This window comes from Haliaeetus leucocephalus, unplaced genomic scaffold, assembly GCF_000737465.1.
Source record: "Haliaeetus leucocephalus isolate CR32 unplaced genomic scaffold, Haliaeetus_leucocephalus-4.0 Scaffold180, whole genome shotgun sequence".
Taxonomy (NCBI): Eukaryota; Metazoa; Chordata; class Aves; order Accipitriformes; family Accipitridae; genus Haliaeetus; species Haliaeetus leucocephalus.
The window spans coordinates 148,488-166,500 of NW_010972616.1; the positions used below are offsets into that span (position 1 = coordinate 148,488).

The following is an 18,013-nucleotide window of genomic DNA, read 5'->3' on the forward strand; positions in this document are numbered from 1 at the left end:
GACTACATAAAATAGGTACATACAGCTATTTTAACTCCTTCCTTCTATGTTGTTTCATTTACCATTCAGGAAAATTCAAGAAACAGCAGTATTTCTGGAATTTTGATAGGATTTCCCATATTCTCCTAGAGAGAAACTAAACATATTAAAAGTCCACCACAAGGGGGAAAAAAAGTTCTGTGACCATGCAGTAAAAAGCTCAAGTATAGAGCTTATTACTGCTTAGCTGAGCTTACAAGGACAATTTTCAAAATTGTGCTCTCCTCTTCCTAATTAAGTGCTTTCCACACCTTTCCAACTGGACCATGCCAGATCCAACCCAATCACTTCTCGGGAAAATAGCCTGGATTCTATAATGAAACACGTTTTCACAAGGTGAAAATGCAGAAGCAGAGGAAAAAAAAGTCATGGTTGATTCTTTGAGTTTTAATCTAGAACATGCTATACAATTGCATTGTCGCGCCCTAAAAATCTATTAGATAGTTTACTACTCACATCAGTAAACCACAATTATTCCTCGCTTTATTCACATAATGAACAGGAAGAGCTAACACAATATACAATTGTAAGAGATTGTCACCTGACAAAAAGTTACTTCTACCACACAGGGCAAGATAAGAGAAGAAAAAGAGAACTGGGAACTGGGTTTTTGTTTCTTCTTTACTGTTCCCCCTTCTTTCCCTCCTAGCAGGAGAAAAACTGAGAAATCTGCATTATCTATAATTCTACTTTTCCATCAGTGAATGGAAAACTGCAAGGAACTCCTCAGATGGAGAGCTGGAAACAAGAAATTATGCAGAATTTATGTAATGCTCTCATAGGACAAATAAATCATCATCCTTATTTAACACATTAGCAAGCTGAGATACAGTAATACTAACAGTTCGGCATAGAGTGCAGTATGCTCCACAAACATCTTCCTAAATTATGAATGGATATAAATACATTTAGACTTTTAAGCTATATACCTGCATTGGCTTTGTGTGGCAAGGTTTTGGTAGTGGTGGGGGGTTACAGGGGTGGCTTCTGTGAGAAGCTGCTGGAAGCCTCCCCTGTGTTCGAGAGAGTCAATACCAGCCGGCTCCAAGACAGACCCACCGCCAGTCAAGGTTGAGCCAATCAGCGATAGTGGTAGCACCTCTGGGATAACATATTTAAAGGAAAAAAGTTGCTGGGACAGACAGAAACAGCAGCCAGAGAGAGGAGTGAGAACATGTGAGAGAAACAGCCCTGCAGACCCCAAGGTCAGGGAAGAAGGAGGGGGAGGATGTGCTCCAGGCACTGGAGCAGAGATTCCCCTGCAGCCCGTGGGGAAGACCATGGTGAGGCAGGCTGTCCCCCTGCAGTCCATGGAGGTCCACGGTGGAGCAGATACCCACCTGCAGTCCAGGGAGGACCCCATGCCAGAGCAGGTGGGTGCCCGAAGGAGGCTGTGACCCCATGGGAACCCCGCGCTGGAGCAGGCTCCTGGCAGGACCTGCAGATCTGTGGAGAGAGGAGCCCACGCCGGAGCAGGTTTTCTGGCAGGACTTGTGACCCCATGGGGGACCCACACTGGAGCAGTGTGCTCCTGAAGGACTGCATGCCATGGAAGGGACCCTTGCTGGAGCAGTTCGTGAAGAACTGCAGCCCGTTGGAAGGACCCACGTTGGAGAAGTTCGTGGAGGACTGTGTCCTGTGGGACAGACCCCACAGTGGAGCAGGGGAAGAGTGTGATGAATCCTGCCCCTGAGGAGGATGAAGCAGCAGAAATAACGTGTGATGAACTGACCGTAAACCCCATTCCCCATCCTCCTGTGCCGCTGGGGGCGGAGGGAGGTTGGTAGAGAATCTGGGAGGGAAGTTGTGCCCGGGAAGAAGGGAGGGGTTGGAGGGAAGGTGTTCTGAGATTTGGTTTTATTTCTCATTACCCTACTCTAGTTGACTGGTAATAAATTGAGTTAATCTTCCCCAAGTTGAGTCTGTTTTGCCTGTTGATAGTAATTGGTGAGTGATCTCTCCTGTCCTTATCTCGACCCACAAGCCCTTTGTTATATTTTCTGTCCCCTGTCCAGCTGAGGAGGGAGGAGTGATGGAACGGCTTTGGTGGGCACCTGGCATTCTGCCAGGGTCAACCCACCACAATACCAAAAAGTCTGAACAAATTTAAGCAATTTCTATCAAAGAACAGGGAGACTTTACATGAACACTGTTAAAAGACAGGAGTTCACAGACACAGGCTGGATGTGTTTCAAGAGCCAGGTGTCACAACACCCAGTCATTTTAAAGAGTACAGGCACATCTTATAACTGGTCCATTTTTGTCAGAAAGAAAGAAAACAGAAGCATATTCTGTCAGTTTTGATTTGGGTCGGTGTTTTCCAGCACTGCTGGCAAAAGTATGAAAGGCACAGAAGAAAGTACTGCTTTGCCTGTATCCGGAATATGAAACTAAGCATTTATTGGTGGGCAGATCCACTGTGGGAATCTAGATGTTCCCTGGTGTGTCATACCAGCTTATGGAAAAGAGCCTGCAGGTGGTGCTAAGTACAGTAAAGCTCTGGCAGGTAAAAGTGGTATTTTCCTGTGTGTTTCCATTTTCTTTTAAGAATGATATGAGGGGTTTTTAGGTTGTGATTCTATAATCATATGATCCTTTGCCTTTGCAATTTTTGAATCTTCATTAAAGTGTTTGTAAATATCAAGTCATGATATTTCTTTTTGATTAGGTATAGCTTAAAAGTCTAAATGTATGTATATCCATTCATAATTTAGGAAGATGTTTGTGGAGCATACTGCACTCTATGCCGAACTGTTAGTATTACTGTATCTCAGCTTGCTAATGTGTTAAATGAGGATGATGTTAATTTACACATATATATGTATTTTCTATATAGGCATACACAAAAACACACATAAATATGACATTCCATGAAGTTTAAACTCTTGGGTCATCAGAGGAAACTGGACACTGGGTCTAAGAGACAGTCATGGTACAATGATGCACCAGAGAGGTAAGAATAGATTCCCATTTGTATAATGAGCAGATAGCGTGAACCACATAAGTCAACTCAGATAAGCACTGGATGCTCACCTCTGACAAAGCAAGATGTCTTTCTTAGCATGCAGAATTTGACACACCTGACAAAATAAAACCCACCAGGTGCACTAAGCCCCTGCTAAATTCATTGTAACAGAAGGAAGAGAAGCTAGAACACAACATGAGCAGTCTTTGCCAATAAACATTCGCCTAACTCCATTCAGCACTGAAAGGTGCTCAGCACTTACAAGTGCCTTTCTGGTGGGTGGCACTGGCTGCTAATTTCATATGTACTTTATTTTAGAGACACTATGCACACAGCAGTGCAAAGCCACAGAGCAAACCTGAATTAAAATTTGGCAGGGAACAGGATGAAGAACAGCAGGCTACAATTCTAAAAGTCAAGGAAAGAAAAAAAAAAAAGCATCAGCACCGAAGTGAACCCATCTGAAATTGTCAGTTTCATCAGCTCCTGACACTACAGACATTTTAAACCCATGGACTTCTGTGGTTAGGCTACATAAACCCTGCTTTGCAATCCACAGTTGATGTGGTTTGAATCATGGCAGCTTGGGGTGTGGGGGGAAAGAAGCCAAAAATACGTAAAAGGTTCCCGGGTAATTTGCCGGCACTTACTATAGCAATCAGTCACGTGTATTGGTTTCACACATGGAAAAAATCTAAGAATGTTGCAGAAAGGGGGCAGATCCAAGCCCTTTCAATACATAACTTGGGTTTTGGTTTTGAGGTTAACTCAATCCTAAATATCCCATTTTACACTTTTTATTTTCTGAAGTACAAAATTGTATTAACATTTCATTTTCTTATAAACTGCTGATACAGTAACAAACCTTAGTTGAACAGGAATTTCACATTCCTTAGAGTGCAAGCCACAGCTAATGAAACTTTCCCTCCACCTTATTCCACAGGACTCAGGTTCTCATAGTCTAAGCACAGGTGCTTCTGCTTCATTGTTAACAATGCAGATTCTTCAGGTAACCCCAAACTGAACTAGTAAAATTTTCTAATTTGGAGGACAGTAGTTTGCAGAAATTATTCACATTATAAAAATATATTTACAAAACCCTAGGGATCCATAACCACCTATTGTAAACTCAGCATAGAATCAGCATCATCACAGCAAGATCCTAGCTGTAAACAAGCAAGTCACAAGGACAGAAACCTTAAAATACCTGATTTCTTAAGCATTTCACTAGTTTACTCAAACCTAAACTCACCTTTGGCTCAGACTGATCATGAGAAACCTCAGCCTTAAACTGATTATGTGAAGAAGGGTTGAAAAACATGTATTGAATAGCATGGTTCTTGCAACCTCTATGTTAAGCCTACCAGCACAATACATCACAGGTGTAGCACCAATTAGCTGGCTTGGCTAAAAACAATTCTAGCATTCTCTAGCAAGAGAATAAGAAGGCTTAGTGCAGAAATCCAGTTAGCTGCCAAAATCCGAAGAGAGAAAAAGATAACCCAAGGAACTTTATAAGGTTGGTACATTTGAATGGAAACATCCTCCCAATCATTTGACTTCCCATTTATAAATTTTGCGCACTATGTCGTTTTCCCCCACAACTGCATTCTCTCAGTATGTTGCACAGGCAGTCTAGCTCAAAACACCTTTGTGAGATGTAGGCGTTATATCTGCAGATAAGAGGACGTAGCTGCAGAGGTAGGTAACGTGATTTCTTCCTCAGTAGACAAGGAAACAAAACCCAGCATTCCTAATCCACACACACAGTCTTATGGTGACTCTATCTGAGCAACGAGTTATTTGGACAGACCGATGAGAAAGTTATTTCCCTCCCCCATAACGGAAGTTGCTGCCATTTTCTTCCCCCTTCCCCATGATAAAGGCAACAAAACTAGGCAGTGCATTGATTTCTGAGGTTCCACAGTTCAAAGTTCAGAACATTAGTATGAACTGCTAACAATTTCAGCTTACATGCATAGGATACTCTATGACTTCTTAAGTCAGACCCATGCTGTCACACTGCCAAGATGAAAGCAACAGCCTTCAGCAAAGTAGCAGGGCAATGCCAGTCCTTAATGCCACAACTTATTTGAAGACACTGTCATCTACAGAACCTCTCCTCTTCCCCTGTATTTACAAGGGAAAAACAATGACTGAGAACCAGCTGACAAAGGACACAAGATTAGACAACCAAACACTACCTTGCTGAGGGAATTAGGTTGAGAGCTCCATGAAGAACATAGTTGAGCTCAGCATGTTTCTCTTCAACAAGTGCCACCAACCCCTCAGAGCAGGCTGTTCGCAAGGCAGCATTCTCACTGCAGCACTTCTCCCAAAGCAAGTTCAGAGCAGGAGTCTGAAGTCAAAAGCATGAGACACAAACAATGAGAAGGCTGACACCAATTTCTCTTCATTCATCTCAAACGCATTTTTAAGTAGAAACCTGCTCCACAGCTTCTCCTGAAGTCTCAGAGAGCACAGGAGAGGAAGCTGATGTACAGATTCTACATCCACGGAAGGCCTTTCCCAGGACAGCTCCTGCTTTCCTGCCCCCTACTGCCTATGCCTTCAGTAGGTACAGGAGTCTCTGAGAAAAGGGTAAGACAGAAGAATTTTTCAGCTGTGTCTATGCAGGTAGGCTATCATGAATTTCACTTTCCTTAAAAAGATCAAGATGTAATTGGAGACAACTCAGGAACTCCTATGTCAAGCTATGTCTACAGCAAGGTGTAGTGCAGACAGCTTAGAGGCAGGCATACAAAGGGCTATCCAGAGAGAAGTCATCTTTACTCACTCTATGTAGTCCTCAGTTCTCTCCATTTGCTAGTAAGCACAGAGATTTGGCAGTATCTATCAAAACTGCTGCTTGTTTTCATGCTAAATTTACATTCACAGGTTAGTTTGCTGACTTTGTAGCTTCCAAATGGAGAAACAAGGAATATTTTTAAACAACTGAACACTGCAAAACGCTCCTGAATAAAAAGGGAGCCTGTAACATCTAAGCGGCATAATCTTGTGCTTCTTAGCATGTTAGAAGGTGTTGCTGTATTTCATGGGACAGCAAATAGGAAGAGACAGCTTGTAGCTCAAAACAGAATGTCACTGAGGAACATCATTATGATTAGGACTGTTGGAGGAGCTTCTGTTAGAGAAACTACACACCTCCAACATTCCTTCACATCAAAACTCAGCATTTTTCAGGTTTGGGTTTGCTAGTTTGGGGGATGGTTTTAAGACTTCAGACTGGGAAGAAAAACCAACAATCATTTTCTGCTCATTTCTGTGCACCTTTTGGGGAAGTAAAACAGAGGAGAAAATCCTAACACCCCTCCTACACTGCTGTGACACTTGCAAATGCTAGCACTTCATATGCCTCTCAGTTAACAAGACAGATCTGCACTTAAGCAAGCTTAACTCAACTAAAAGGCAAATTATATAAGCTCTACTTAACTAATATGAGATATAACACCAATACAGGTGTGAGAAATGCCATACTTTTTGAAATTTTTATAGTGATGTAAAAGTCTTTCCTACTCAAGTGACAATGTCTCACCATATGGCACTTCACTTGCAGTAATGTAAACAAACTCAAATAAAACTCTCAAACTGAGCGTAGCTAGATGTTGGTATTCTGCAGCATTAAGACTTCTGCCATTAAGACTTCTGATGGAAGTAAAACTGCTTTTCCGATCCCAGAGATCTACTGTTTCTACCCGTACGTCCAGACACATATTGCTACCTACCTTAATTAACTTCTAGGATTTATTAAAATTACACAATGGGGAATGGGAAACCATAGAAAAATGTAAACACATATGGATGAGAGAGGAGACAGAAGTGAAAGAATGTCACAGACCTGGTCAGACGCCTGTCTGATCTTCTCCGAAGAAACATTTTCTTGCAATATTACAGCAATCAGATGACCCACTGCCTAAAAGAGAAAAAGAAATAAAAACCACATATGGATCAAGCATTATTTTTCAATTCTCCATTAGGAAGTATTTACACTGCTGTTGCATACGATCATTTTATCACTATTCGAAATACCAAACTTACTGGTATGGAAGCTGAAATATGTTTTACGGCCAAAAATTTCCATAATGGTGGCATACTACTTTTTACTGTTATCCTGAGGCAGAAGAGATCTTTTTTAGTGCACTTACCAAATGAATTCTATTATTTTTTCTTTTTCCCCACTTATAAGGGACTTCAGAAATTAATTCATACCCACATCCTTAAAACACTTTCATTACACTGGAAAAGGGGCATATGAATAGAAAGTGTTTTTTGCAGTAAGGTATACAGGAAAGTAAAAACGTGCATTCCAAATGTGCATTCCAAGAACTTGATTCACCAGTAAAACCTTTTGACCTACAAAACTATGCTCAAGTTCCTCACTTTGCTGATCCTTGTCTGTGTAGATTACACGCTCTGCAGAGCAGATGTCTTGGTTGGTCCCAGAAAGAGAAGACATGTCTCATGAATTTGAATCCTGGCCTGATGACAGTTTGAAGATTACAGCATGCTTTTCAGGGGTCACAGAATATAAGTGGAAACTAGCAAAATAACCAAAGCACAGCACAAAATCAGCCAAAGCACACCAGCAGTCCTTAATGATGTGTAGCTGTAGTGATGAGCCAAGACATTTCAGCAATACTTGTACCATGGGGACATTCTTCTGTACTGAAGAAAAATGAACTGGTTCAAAGATGCCGAGTCCTACTCATCAAGGCTAGTAATGATGTGAACTCATCTGCAGTACAAGACACTTCGCTAGACCTCAGATGAACTCTAGCTTTCAGGGACATGACTTCCTCTCCTAAATGCCAAGTTGAACACAAGTGGACTTCTGCATCTCTCTTTCAAACTTAATTATCATAAACCAAGGTAGATTGAGCTGAACTGAAAAGGCAACAGACACCAGGTTGCACAGACTGCATTCACATCAACTTATTCCATCAAACAAATGGCTACACGTTTAATCCTGAATTGAAAACAGGAACAGGAAGAAAACACAGAAGTTAGCAATGGTCTTACAGCCGAAGAGATACAGTTTTAATACTGAAATGAGAGATGGCCAAAGCAAGGAAGGTGTATTTTTTCAATAGAACCTATTACTTTCTTCCTTCCTGTCCATTAAAAACACTATAAGCGCTTTATGCATATGAGAAAGTTTCAGGTGAACATGATCAGGAGCCAATGCATGGCTCTGAAAATAAAGGGGTTTGGTCTGCTGATCACAGTGGAGCTGTATGCAGTTATTCTTTGATCACAAACAAGACTGCAGTAGTTCATCAGCTCTCATCACACAGAAAGAAAACAGACCAGTCCTAAAGACAGTTCTATAAAGTACTGTCAGGTACTTCGACCCCACACATGACCTCTGGTAACTCCTGCCTTCTCTTGAGATCACAGGGTCACTAAAAACCATTTGGTCCCACTTAAACCTTTCAGTCCTGGAAAGTTTCTGATTTTCCTGCAGAGACTTTACAGTGATGAGCAATTATGTCCAATGTTTGGATTACATAGAGAGGGCAATTAGCATTTGTTTGCAACTTCCCTTCTTCTATGTTTTTCTGCCTTTGGAGTAAAGAAAACACCCCCCAAAAGTCTTCCTTATCACCTTTCTACAGTCAGGCAGCAGGCCTTGGAACAAAGGTTTCCACAGACAATGAAATTTGTTTAATGCTTTTAAAAAAATTACCTGTGACTGAATAAATGCATTAGGAAATTCAAAACGCTTCTTGATGTCATCCAACATTTTGGCTCTGTCCTATGACACTAACTCTCACTCTGCAACAGAGATGAAAAAAATAAACTTCGGACTAGGAAAGAAAGCATGCTATTAGCCAGACAAAACCACACAAGATTTATGTTGTACTTAACAGCAGATGTAAGCATTAAAGCATTTTCTTCCCCCTGCTGAGTCTACCATATCACCTTGCTTTATGGGCTTAAATCCAAGAAATGCTGAATACTCATTGGTCTTGCACAAAGAATGGGTGATCAACATTTCTTAAAGCTGGAGCAAATATACAGTTCCATATGGCACAGCATATGTGTAGTCTGTGAGCATTTACCCTTGAGAGCATTTTAAGTATATCTCATTTACTTGAAAATGGGACAGCTCAAGAGAGTGTTCACAGTTTCTAAAACATGATTTAAAACGCAAAATTCTCCATAAATTTTTCAATTATTTCATGCAAAACCAGAAGTAAAACAAATAAAAGACCCACCTGTGAGACTGTAAATGGTAACTATAGTTAGGGGCTGGAACACTTGACAAAAAACCTCTTCTCTGTAAGTTGAAATATGCAGGCACCCACAAGCACACAGGAACCTAAATCGGAGAGAAATCAGAACTCAGGTTACCTTGTTGCACACCAGTGAAACTAATGGCCAACAGCAAATATTCAAACATTTCAGTTTACTGTAAACACACCTCCAGTCATTTGGGACGGCTTCCTTAAAAAAAAATAAAAAACCTAGCACTTGCTGAAAACCTAAGTGTAATCCATTGCAATAAGCACTGAGAAAACATATACATGTGCAATACTCCAATTTCAAGACATGCTATCGGTGTGATGCGTTCAGAATCTTGCCACTTATTTTTACAAAGACAGAATTAAACCCTGGAAACATGCAAATGCAGCATGTACTACAACAAATACTCTTCATAGCAGGAAAACTCAACATTAGTAGTTACCACCTCAATGAATATAAAACCCTGGCAGTTAAACAGCAAAATATTCCCACATACTTGTGAATTACATTTCTGAGAGTCTAGGATTAAAAAAAACCCTGTTGACTGCATTCAGAATTACGCCAGTATGGGTTTGTATTGTTTTAGAATACACTTAATTGCATTTTCAGACAATAGGTGTCCATATAATAAATGACTACATATTAAACTAGAGTTGACATCTTGCCTTTTTTTTTTTAAATAAATATAATCACTACAGCAAACAATTCCAGACATACCTAGATCTGTTGAGCATCTCTAAACTCCAGTGGATCTAGATGCATTCAGCCTCCTTCTATATACCAAGTCACAAAACCAACCCCCTCCAGTTCTACCTAACAAGCAGCAAAATGATGGAAGGCTCCTTCCCGGGTAGTTTTGACACAAACACACCAGAATTTTATGCTATCTGTCACCAGGTAATTTTTATCATTCATATTAAGAGGAGAAACTACAGTAGAGGATCATTAGAAGCACAGTAGATACTTTCAAAGGAAGCACAAACCGGTTATTGCATGTAGACTAGAAGTCTACTGCCCCTCCATCAGAAACAATTCCTCAATTTAAATCAATCTACACTAAACATCAACAAGATATTTACAAGGCAACACCAGTATCAATGCAATTTAATGAATTTAAAATACCATCTAAACAGTTCTTCGGTCCTTGGCATTCACCCTCAGCAAAGGCACGTGCATGTGCATATGGAATGCCTGGAAATTTTGAAGGATCAATGGATAACTAAGGCTGGCAGAGACCTAAGGATGCATCTAGCTCAACTTCCAGTTCCAAGGACATTCAGCCATGGGGTCAGACCAGGTCGCTCAGGTCTTTGTCTCATCAGGGCTTGAAAACCTCCAAGAACAGAGAAGGCAGCACCTTAGTGAGCTGTTCTGGTTGATAAAACCTTCCTCTTCATGACTAGCCTGAGCTTTTTTGCCACAGACTGCTGTGAAGAACCTGGCTGTGTCTTCCTCATCCCCCTCCCTTCAGTGCCAGGGCTTCTGTTGGGTACCCCAGAAGCTGTCCCTCCTCCTAGCTGAACCACCCCAGTCCCACAGCCTCTCCTCACAAGGCATGGGCTCCAGCCCTGCTGTTTCCACGGTCTCTCCTGAATTCATTCCTGCTGGTCAGTGTCCCTCCTGTACTGGGGGATCCAAAATTGGACGTGTCAGTAGAAGGTCTAACGAGTGCTGAGCAGAGGGGGGTAAATCCCACCCTAACCTGGTTCCTCAGGCTGTGCACTGTTCACACTGCCTGGGACACTGCCTGCCAGGGCCCATGGCCATCTCTGCAGAACTGCTCCCAGCCAGCCCATTCCCAGCCTGCGCTGTAAGGGCTGGTGCAAGACAGAGCATTTGTTATTATTGAAATTCCTAAGGCTCCCACCAACCTGTTTCTCTAGCCTGTCCAGAGGGAAGCCCTGCCAGCAGGCCAACATCCTACCTTTGACACAAGATCAATGCAGGAGACAGTGTTGAAAGCCTTGCTCAAGGTGAGGTAAATGATATCTACTGCTCTCCTCTTGTCTACAAATCCAGTTATTTTATCCTTTAGTAAAGGCAATCAGGTGGGTCAGGCATAATTTTCCCTTGGTAAATCCATACCCACGTTTACTCTTCCCAATAAGAATCACTGAATCAGAGCTTAGGTTGGAACAAAGATCTCCAGAGCTCATCTAGTCCAATCCGCTCATCAAAACTGGTCTGATTATATCAGCTTGCTCTATGCCAGGTCCAGTCAAGCCCTGAAAACCTCCAAGAATAGAGTGTCCCTCAGCAAGTTGTTCCAATATTCAACAACCCTCATGGTAAAAAAAGAAATATTTCCTAATACCTAATAGGAGTTTTAATTTGTATATAATACAGTTTTTATCCGTATATAGCCAGCTTGTGCCTGTTGCCTCTCGTCGTATTACTGTGCAGCTCTGAGAATAGCCTGGTTCCATCTTTTCTGCATCCTCCTACCAGATAGTTGCAAACGGCAGTAAAATCTCTCCTTTGCCTTCCCCTCTCCAAGCTGAACAGGCACAGCTTTCTTAGCCTCCCCTGTCCATTTTGTGCTACCGACCCCGATCATCCTGATGACCCCTACTGGACTTGCTCCAGCATCCTTCTTGTACTGGGGAGCCCAAATTCTGGCTGTAGCACTCCAGACGCTATCTCACAAGTGCCACATAGAGGGGAATAATCATGGTCACAGATGTCACATTCTTACTAATACAGCCAGACCCCCTGACTCACATTCATCCTGGTATCTACTAGGACCTCCTGATAAACCTTTTTTGTAAACCTGCTTCCTAGTCAGCCCCTGCCTGTATTGGTCCATGGGATTCTTTCATTCTAGATGCAAGACCTTGCATTGCTCCATGTTGAATTGTAAGAGGTTCCTGTCAGTCCACTTCTCCAGACTGTCCAGGTCCACCTGAAGAGCACCCTACTTACCAGTGCTTTGAACACTCTCTGCAATTTGGTGTCGGCCACAAATTTGTTGAGTGCACTCATCATCCAAGTCATTAATGAAGGCACTATACAGCGTTGCACCCACTACTGATGCCTGTGGGACACCATTCCTTGCCAGTCTGACCAGACTTTCCACCACTGATCACCACCCTTTCAGTACAACCACCCAGACAGTTTTTCACTGACTATACTGTCCACTTATCCAGGCCATATTTCACCAATTTGGTGACAGGGATGCAATGGAAGACTATCAAAGATCTTGGTAAAGTATACAATATCCACTGCCCTCCTCTTGTTCACAGCACAAGTAACCTCATTATAGAAAGCAACGAGGTTGGTCAGGCAGGCATGATTTGCCCTTGGTAAATCCATGCCAACTGCTCCTAGCCACACCATGTTCTTGCATTTAAAAATGGCTTCTACAAGGACAGGTTGCCCAACCTTCCCAGGGACTGAAGTGATATTGACTGGCTTGTAGTTGACTGGATTCTCCTCCTCCTTCTCATGCCCACAAGTGTGCTCCAATAGGACACACTCCAATGATCTTCCCATAGACCGAAGTGAGGTTGACATGCTGCTTGTACTCCACGCTGACCTTTTTGCCTTTTTCGAAAATAGGTCAACGTTTGCCTTTCTGCAGTCATTGCAGATCTCCACGACCTTTTGAATATTAACAGAGAGCAACCTCACAAGGGCATAGGCCAGCTCTCTTAGCACCATGAAAATGTCCTACTTTTCTATGTTCAACATTTTACTATTAATACATCAGTAAAAGCTCCTCTTGTTGCCCTTGACATCCTTGCAAGTTTCAATTCGCACCGAGCTTTGGCTTTTGTAATGCCAACTCTGTATCCCCAAGCAGTGTTTCTAAACTGCAGCTCTGTAGACTGCTCCTGCTTCTGCCTCCTGTATGCTGCCAATTTTGCACTGGAGCACACTGTTTATTCTCCCAGTACAACTAGTTGGTTTCCTGAGTATTGTGATGGTCTTTTCTTGCACCTCATGCTGTGCTTGTAGCTCTGCCAGCTTTCCTGATCTCCTTCCCCCTCACAGGGTCCTATCAAAGCATCCCCCAAAGAAGTCTAAATGTGCTTTCCTGAACTTCAGGATCTGTACTCTGCTGCTGGCCTTTCTCATCCCACTCTTTGAGCTCTAGCCATTTACAACCAAAGGTACCACAAGGAAATAAAATCTCACTGTAGAAAGAAGGAAGAAAGCTGCACCCTCAGTTGAACAAATACCTGCATAGTTTCTGATCTAACTTTAGAACTGGGAACCAGATTAATGAAAAATAAAGATGCCACCTTGCACACTGCTGCAAAGCTTAGATGGCAATGCAATTGCATGACTGTCCTAGTTTCAGCTGGGATAGAGTTAATTGTCTTCCTAGTAGCTGGTACAGTGCTATGTTTTGAGTTCAGTATGTGAAGAATGTTGGTAACACTGATGTTTTCAGTTGTTGCTCAGTAGTGTTTAGTCTAAAGTCAAGGATTTTTCAGCTTCTCAAGCCCAGCCAGCGAGAAAGCTGGAGGGACACAAGTTGGCACAGGACACAGCCAGGGCACCTGACCCAAACTGGCCAACTGGGTATTCCATACCATGGGATGTCACATCTAGTATAGGAACTGGGGCGAGTGGGGGCGGGGGGATTGCCACTCAGGGACTAACTGGACATCAATCGGCAGGTGGTGAGCAATTGCACTGTGCATCATTTGTATATTCCAATTCTTTTATTATTAATGCTGTCATTTTATTAGTGTTATCATTATTAATTTCTTCTTTTCTGTTCTATTAAACCATTCTGGCCTCAACCCATGAGTTTTACTTCTTTTCCCGATTTTCTCCCCCATCCCACTGGGTAGGGGGGAAGCGGGTGAGTGGCTGTGTGGTGCTTAGTTGCTGGCTGGGGTTAAACCATGACAATGGCATTGCGAAAAACACAGGAATCCACTGCATCCCAGTCTAATGGCATTTTTTTGAAGAGTACATTAAAAACACATAGTATTGGAAACCTGACAAGCTAGAAATCCAATCTCATCACCCTTAACTACAAGAAGAAGTTCAAGCATCACAATGACATCATTGTTCAACAAAGCACTTCTGTCCATACTAAAGGAGTCTGCTGAGTGGGCAGGGATTTGCCTATTTGCTTAATACTAAGCAAGAAGTGTTCTCTTTCTTTAGAAATTACATAAAAGAATTAGAAGATATAAAATATAGGCAGGCTAAAACATTTAAGGGTCAAGTATTGTAAAGAGAGAAAAGAGAATAAAGCTTACTTTTACTACACTGTTTTATTATCTATTTCCTACATGGACTTTGCACAGGTACAAAAAGAAGAATGTTTTTTATCTTAAATACATACTTAGTAGAATATGTCTTCATAATTAGGCTGTTGAATGCTATTATTTCACATTAGCAGAACATAAAGTTAAATGCTATTTTATAGTTCTCCTAATCTATGCATATAATTTCATAGTGATTCATCTGTTCAAAAATAAGTCTTTCTTCTCACTATACATTATTTGGAACACTTACTTTCTCTCTGCTGACTTTGCACTCCCAAAGAAACAGATCACAGAAGATGATTACCAGCACTGTTGTCAGAGTACCATCAACATTTCATCCACCTGAGAAGAGGTAAGAAGTTCACAGACATTTAGCAAATTTAAAAATCACCAAAAGGAAAACCTTAAGGCAGTAGTACCCAGTCAAAGGGTAGCGGGTACTGTTCTTTGAAGGCTTTGAAGAGATAAGCTTTCACGTAACATTCATGTTGGCGTTTGGAGGTCAACCAAACTCAGCAGTTCAAGACTTCAATCAGAAAATGGTTAGGAATTGCTAAATGCATTCTTGAGCTGGGCACACCTCCCCATGATGCTATTTATTCATTTACACCCCACTTCTCAAAGCACCATTTCCAGTCTTCCCAATAGCAAATAACCTCCACAGAAACATCATACAATCATTTGTGCACTCTGAGAGCAATGATATAATGACACAAAGACAGTAAGAAGAACATGTTTAGGAGAAGCACAGCTGTTGCTGTTAGTAACTGCAGAGCCAAAAGATAATCAAAATCATTGTAGAAAATTCCAAGTATGATTTATAAAGCAAAATCTCAGCACTACCTAAATCTGGAGTTAAGAAAAAAAACAAACAAACAAACCAACCTTTTCTTACCCTAGCGTCTTGCTTTTTGGCACTGAAGGCATGAAAGCTGTAAAGATTAGGTCAAGACTTAAGACACTGTGAAAAGAAAGAAATAAAACAATAAGGTGAGGGGTTTTTCCTTTCTTCAGTTTAGGTAGCTACTTTAATTTGGAAACCACTTTCTATTAATTTAAAAAAAAAAATTTTGCACAACTGCTTTGTTGCCTTTAGGACCCGTGGTTACCACCTACTCTTGTCAGTATGCCAAGCCCCTTCTATAAATAGGTATAAGCATCAGTATTTCTTGCAGCCCCTTTCTTTCATTGCCAGGAATGGCACAATTTCCACACAATAATCCCAAGTACTGGAAAAGCAACAGCAGAATAGTGTTTCCTATTTTTCACTGTCTTTTACCACAGAAACAAGGAGGGCCAGGCCCATGAGAGCTGGTAAGGGTCTCTACAGCCTATCGACAGCAGTCTTGAATACTGACAGTAGTAAGCTTTAGCCCAGCTTACAACATTTGGGACAGCATTCTGTCTCAAAAAACCACTTAGCAGAATCTTCTTTAACATTAACAACTCAGAGCGTTGTGTAATTTATTTCCATGTTACAGCTGACAATTTAGCATCAAGCAAAACAGAACCCTTGTAAAGGAAGCAGCATCACCCTGAAACACATCCATCCACATCCAAAACAAGATCCAGGTGAGCAGTTCATTCTCATTTCCCTGCTTCCAGAAATAAAAAAATAATACAGGAATACTATGAAAGGGAATAATTACCTTGCACATTCTTACAGTAGTCCTCTCCTAACATACTGCAAAGGACCCTGCCAAAATAGCTTGTCTCAGCAGACATACACTGGCTACTAAACATCCCCAAACTTACCCATGTATGTTAGCAGCCGACCTTGTTAAGCTGTAACTAATTACATCTCACTTCTCATGACATCTTTTTTTGTTCATTTGTCCTAAGTTTTTCCTATTCTCATTGCTGAAGAGGCACTCTCCACCATGAACCACACAGATAAAAAACATCCACCCCAAACAACCCGCCCCCCCCCCCAAGATAAAAAAAAGAGACAAAGTATAAGAAACAGACCCTTGCTTGTTTTCCCAACATAATCAATGTGAATGATAAGCATCTGTGGTAGGTTGAGCTTGGCTGGCTGCCAGGTGCCCACCAAGCTGCTCTATCACTCCCCCTCCTCAACTGGACAAGGGGAGAAAATACAATGAAATGCTCACAGGTTGAGATAACAACAGGGAGAGATCACTTACCAATTACCATCATGGGCAAACCAGACTCAGCTCAGGGAAATTATTTTAATTTATTACCAACCAAATCAGACTAGGGTAATGAGAAATAAAAACAAGTCTAAAGACACCTTCCCCCCACCCCTCCCTTCCTCCTGGGGTCAACTTCAGTCACTCCCAACTTCTCTACCTCTTCCCCCCAAACAGAGAACAAGGGTTGTGGTCACACTCTTCCCCTGCTCCAGCATGGTGTCCCTCGCATGGGAGACAGTCCTCCACAAACTCCTCCAAGGTGGGTCCTTCCCATGGGCTGCAGTTCTTCAAAAACTGCTCCAGAGTGGGTCCTTTCCATGGGGCGCAGTCCTTCAGGAACAGACTGCTCCAGCGTGGGTTCCCCACGGGGTCACAAGTCCTGCCAGAAAACCTGCTCCAGCGTGGGCTCCTCTCCATGGGGTCACAAGTCCTGCCAAGAGGCACAGCCTCCTTCAGGCATCCACCTGCTCCAGCATGGGGTCCTCCACAGGCTGCAGGGGGATATGTGCTCTACTGTGGACCTCCACAGACTGCAGGGGGACAGCCTGCCTCCCCATGGTCTTCCCCACGGGCTGCAGGGGAATCTCTGCTCCAGCACCTGGAGCACCTCCTCCCCCTCCTTCTTCACAGACCTTGGTGTCTGCAGGGCTGTTTCTTTCACATTCTCACACCTCTCTCCCAGCTGCTGTTGTGCAGCAGTTTTTTTCCCTCTTCTTTAATACATTATGACAGAGGTGCTACCACCATCACTGACTGGCTCAGCCTTGCCCAGCAGCAGGTCTGTCTTGGAGCCAGCTGGCACCAAGGCTCCATCTGACATGAAGGAAGCTTCTAGCAGCTTCTCACAGCAGTCACTCCTGCAGCCCCCCCACTACCAAAACCTCGCCACACAAGCCCAATACAGCATCCTAGTGCTAAGGACAAGCACTGCTAAATGCAGCTGAACCAGACAGGGGTTGTCATGGCATTACACTTTCACATCTGGTACATACCAGCACTTACGATAAGGTAAGCTAAGCTACATATCAGAAAATGACCGCTAGGAGCACTGAGATCACGTTTCCTACTTTTATTGCCTTTTGCTTGTCGTTAGGGATTCTTGATTCAAACCGGTGTTCCTACCAAACCAGAAGAGCCAGAGTACCTGCAAACACACCCACCGCTTGTGTCTCACACGTGCAGCACCCCACCGCTCCTCAAAATGACCAGTTTTAAAGAACAACATAAACAGAAAACCCCACAACCGAGTAACGGCAGCAGCCGTTGTTATCTCGCTGTTGGCCTGACACCGTGCCGCGGTGACATCCCCCGCAGGCCTCGCCGGGGGCGGGCGGGCCGCCCGCCCCGCTGCGCGCACG

The 18,013-nt window shown here is 42.7% G+C and overlaps 1 protein-coding gene across 2 annotated transcripts in view; it reads right to left on the reverse strand.

The window, feature by feature from the left end:
* Positions 1 to 15,462, reverse strand: part of FOCAD (focadhesin) — a 129,680-nt gene extending 114,218 nt beyond the window's left edge. For both annotated transcript variants that reach the window (XR_774169.1, XM_010564448.1), the window contains exons 1-6: positions 15,385 to 15,462; positions 14,750 to 14,841; positions 9,244 to 9,347; positions 8,712 to 8,800; positions 6,864 to 6,938; positions 5,209 to 5,363 (exon numbers count right to left, since the gene is read on the reverse strand). Coding sequence is in view for 1 of the 2 variants with exons in the window: in XM_010564448.1 (XP_010562750.1) it covers positions 5,209 to 5,363; positions 6,864 to 6,938; positions 8,712 to 8,768 (287 nt within the window). In the remaining variant the exon portion in view is untranslated. The remainder of the gene's footprint in view (positions 1 to 5,208; positions 5,364 to 6,863; positions 6,939 to 8,711; positions 8,801 to 9,243; positions 9,348 to 14,749; positions 14,842 to 15,384) is intronic.
* Between the last annotated feature and the right edge of the window lie 2,551 nt (positions 15,463 to 18,013).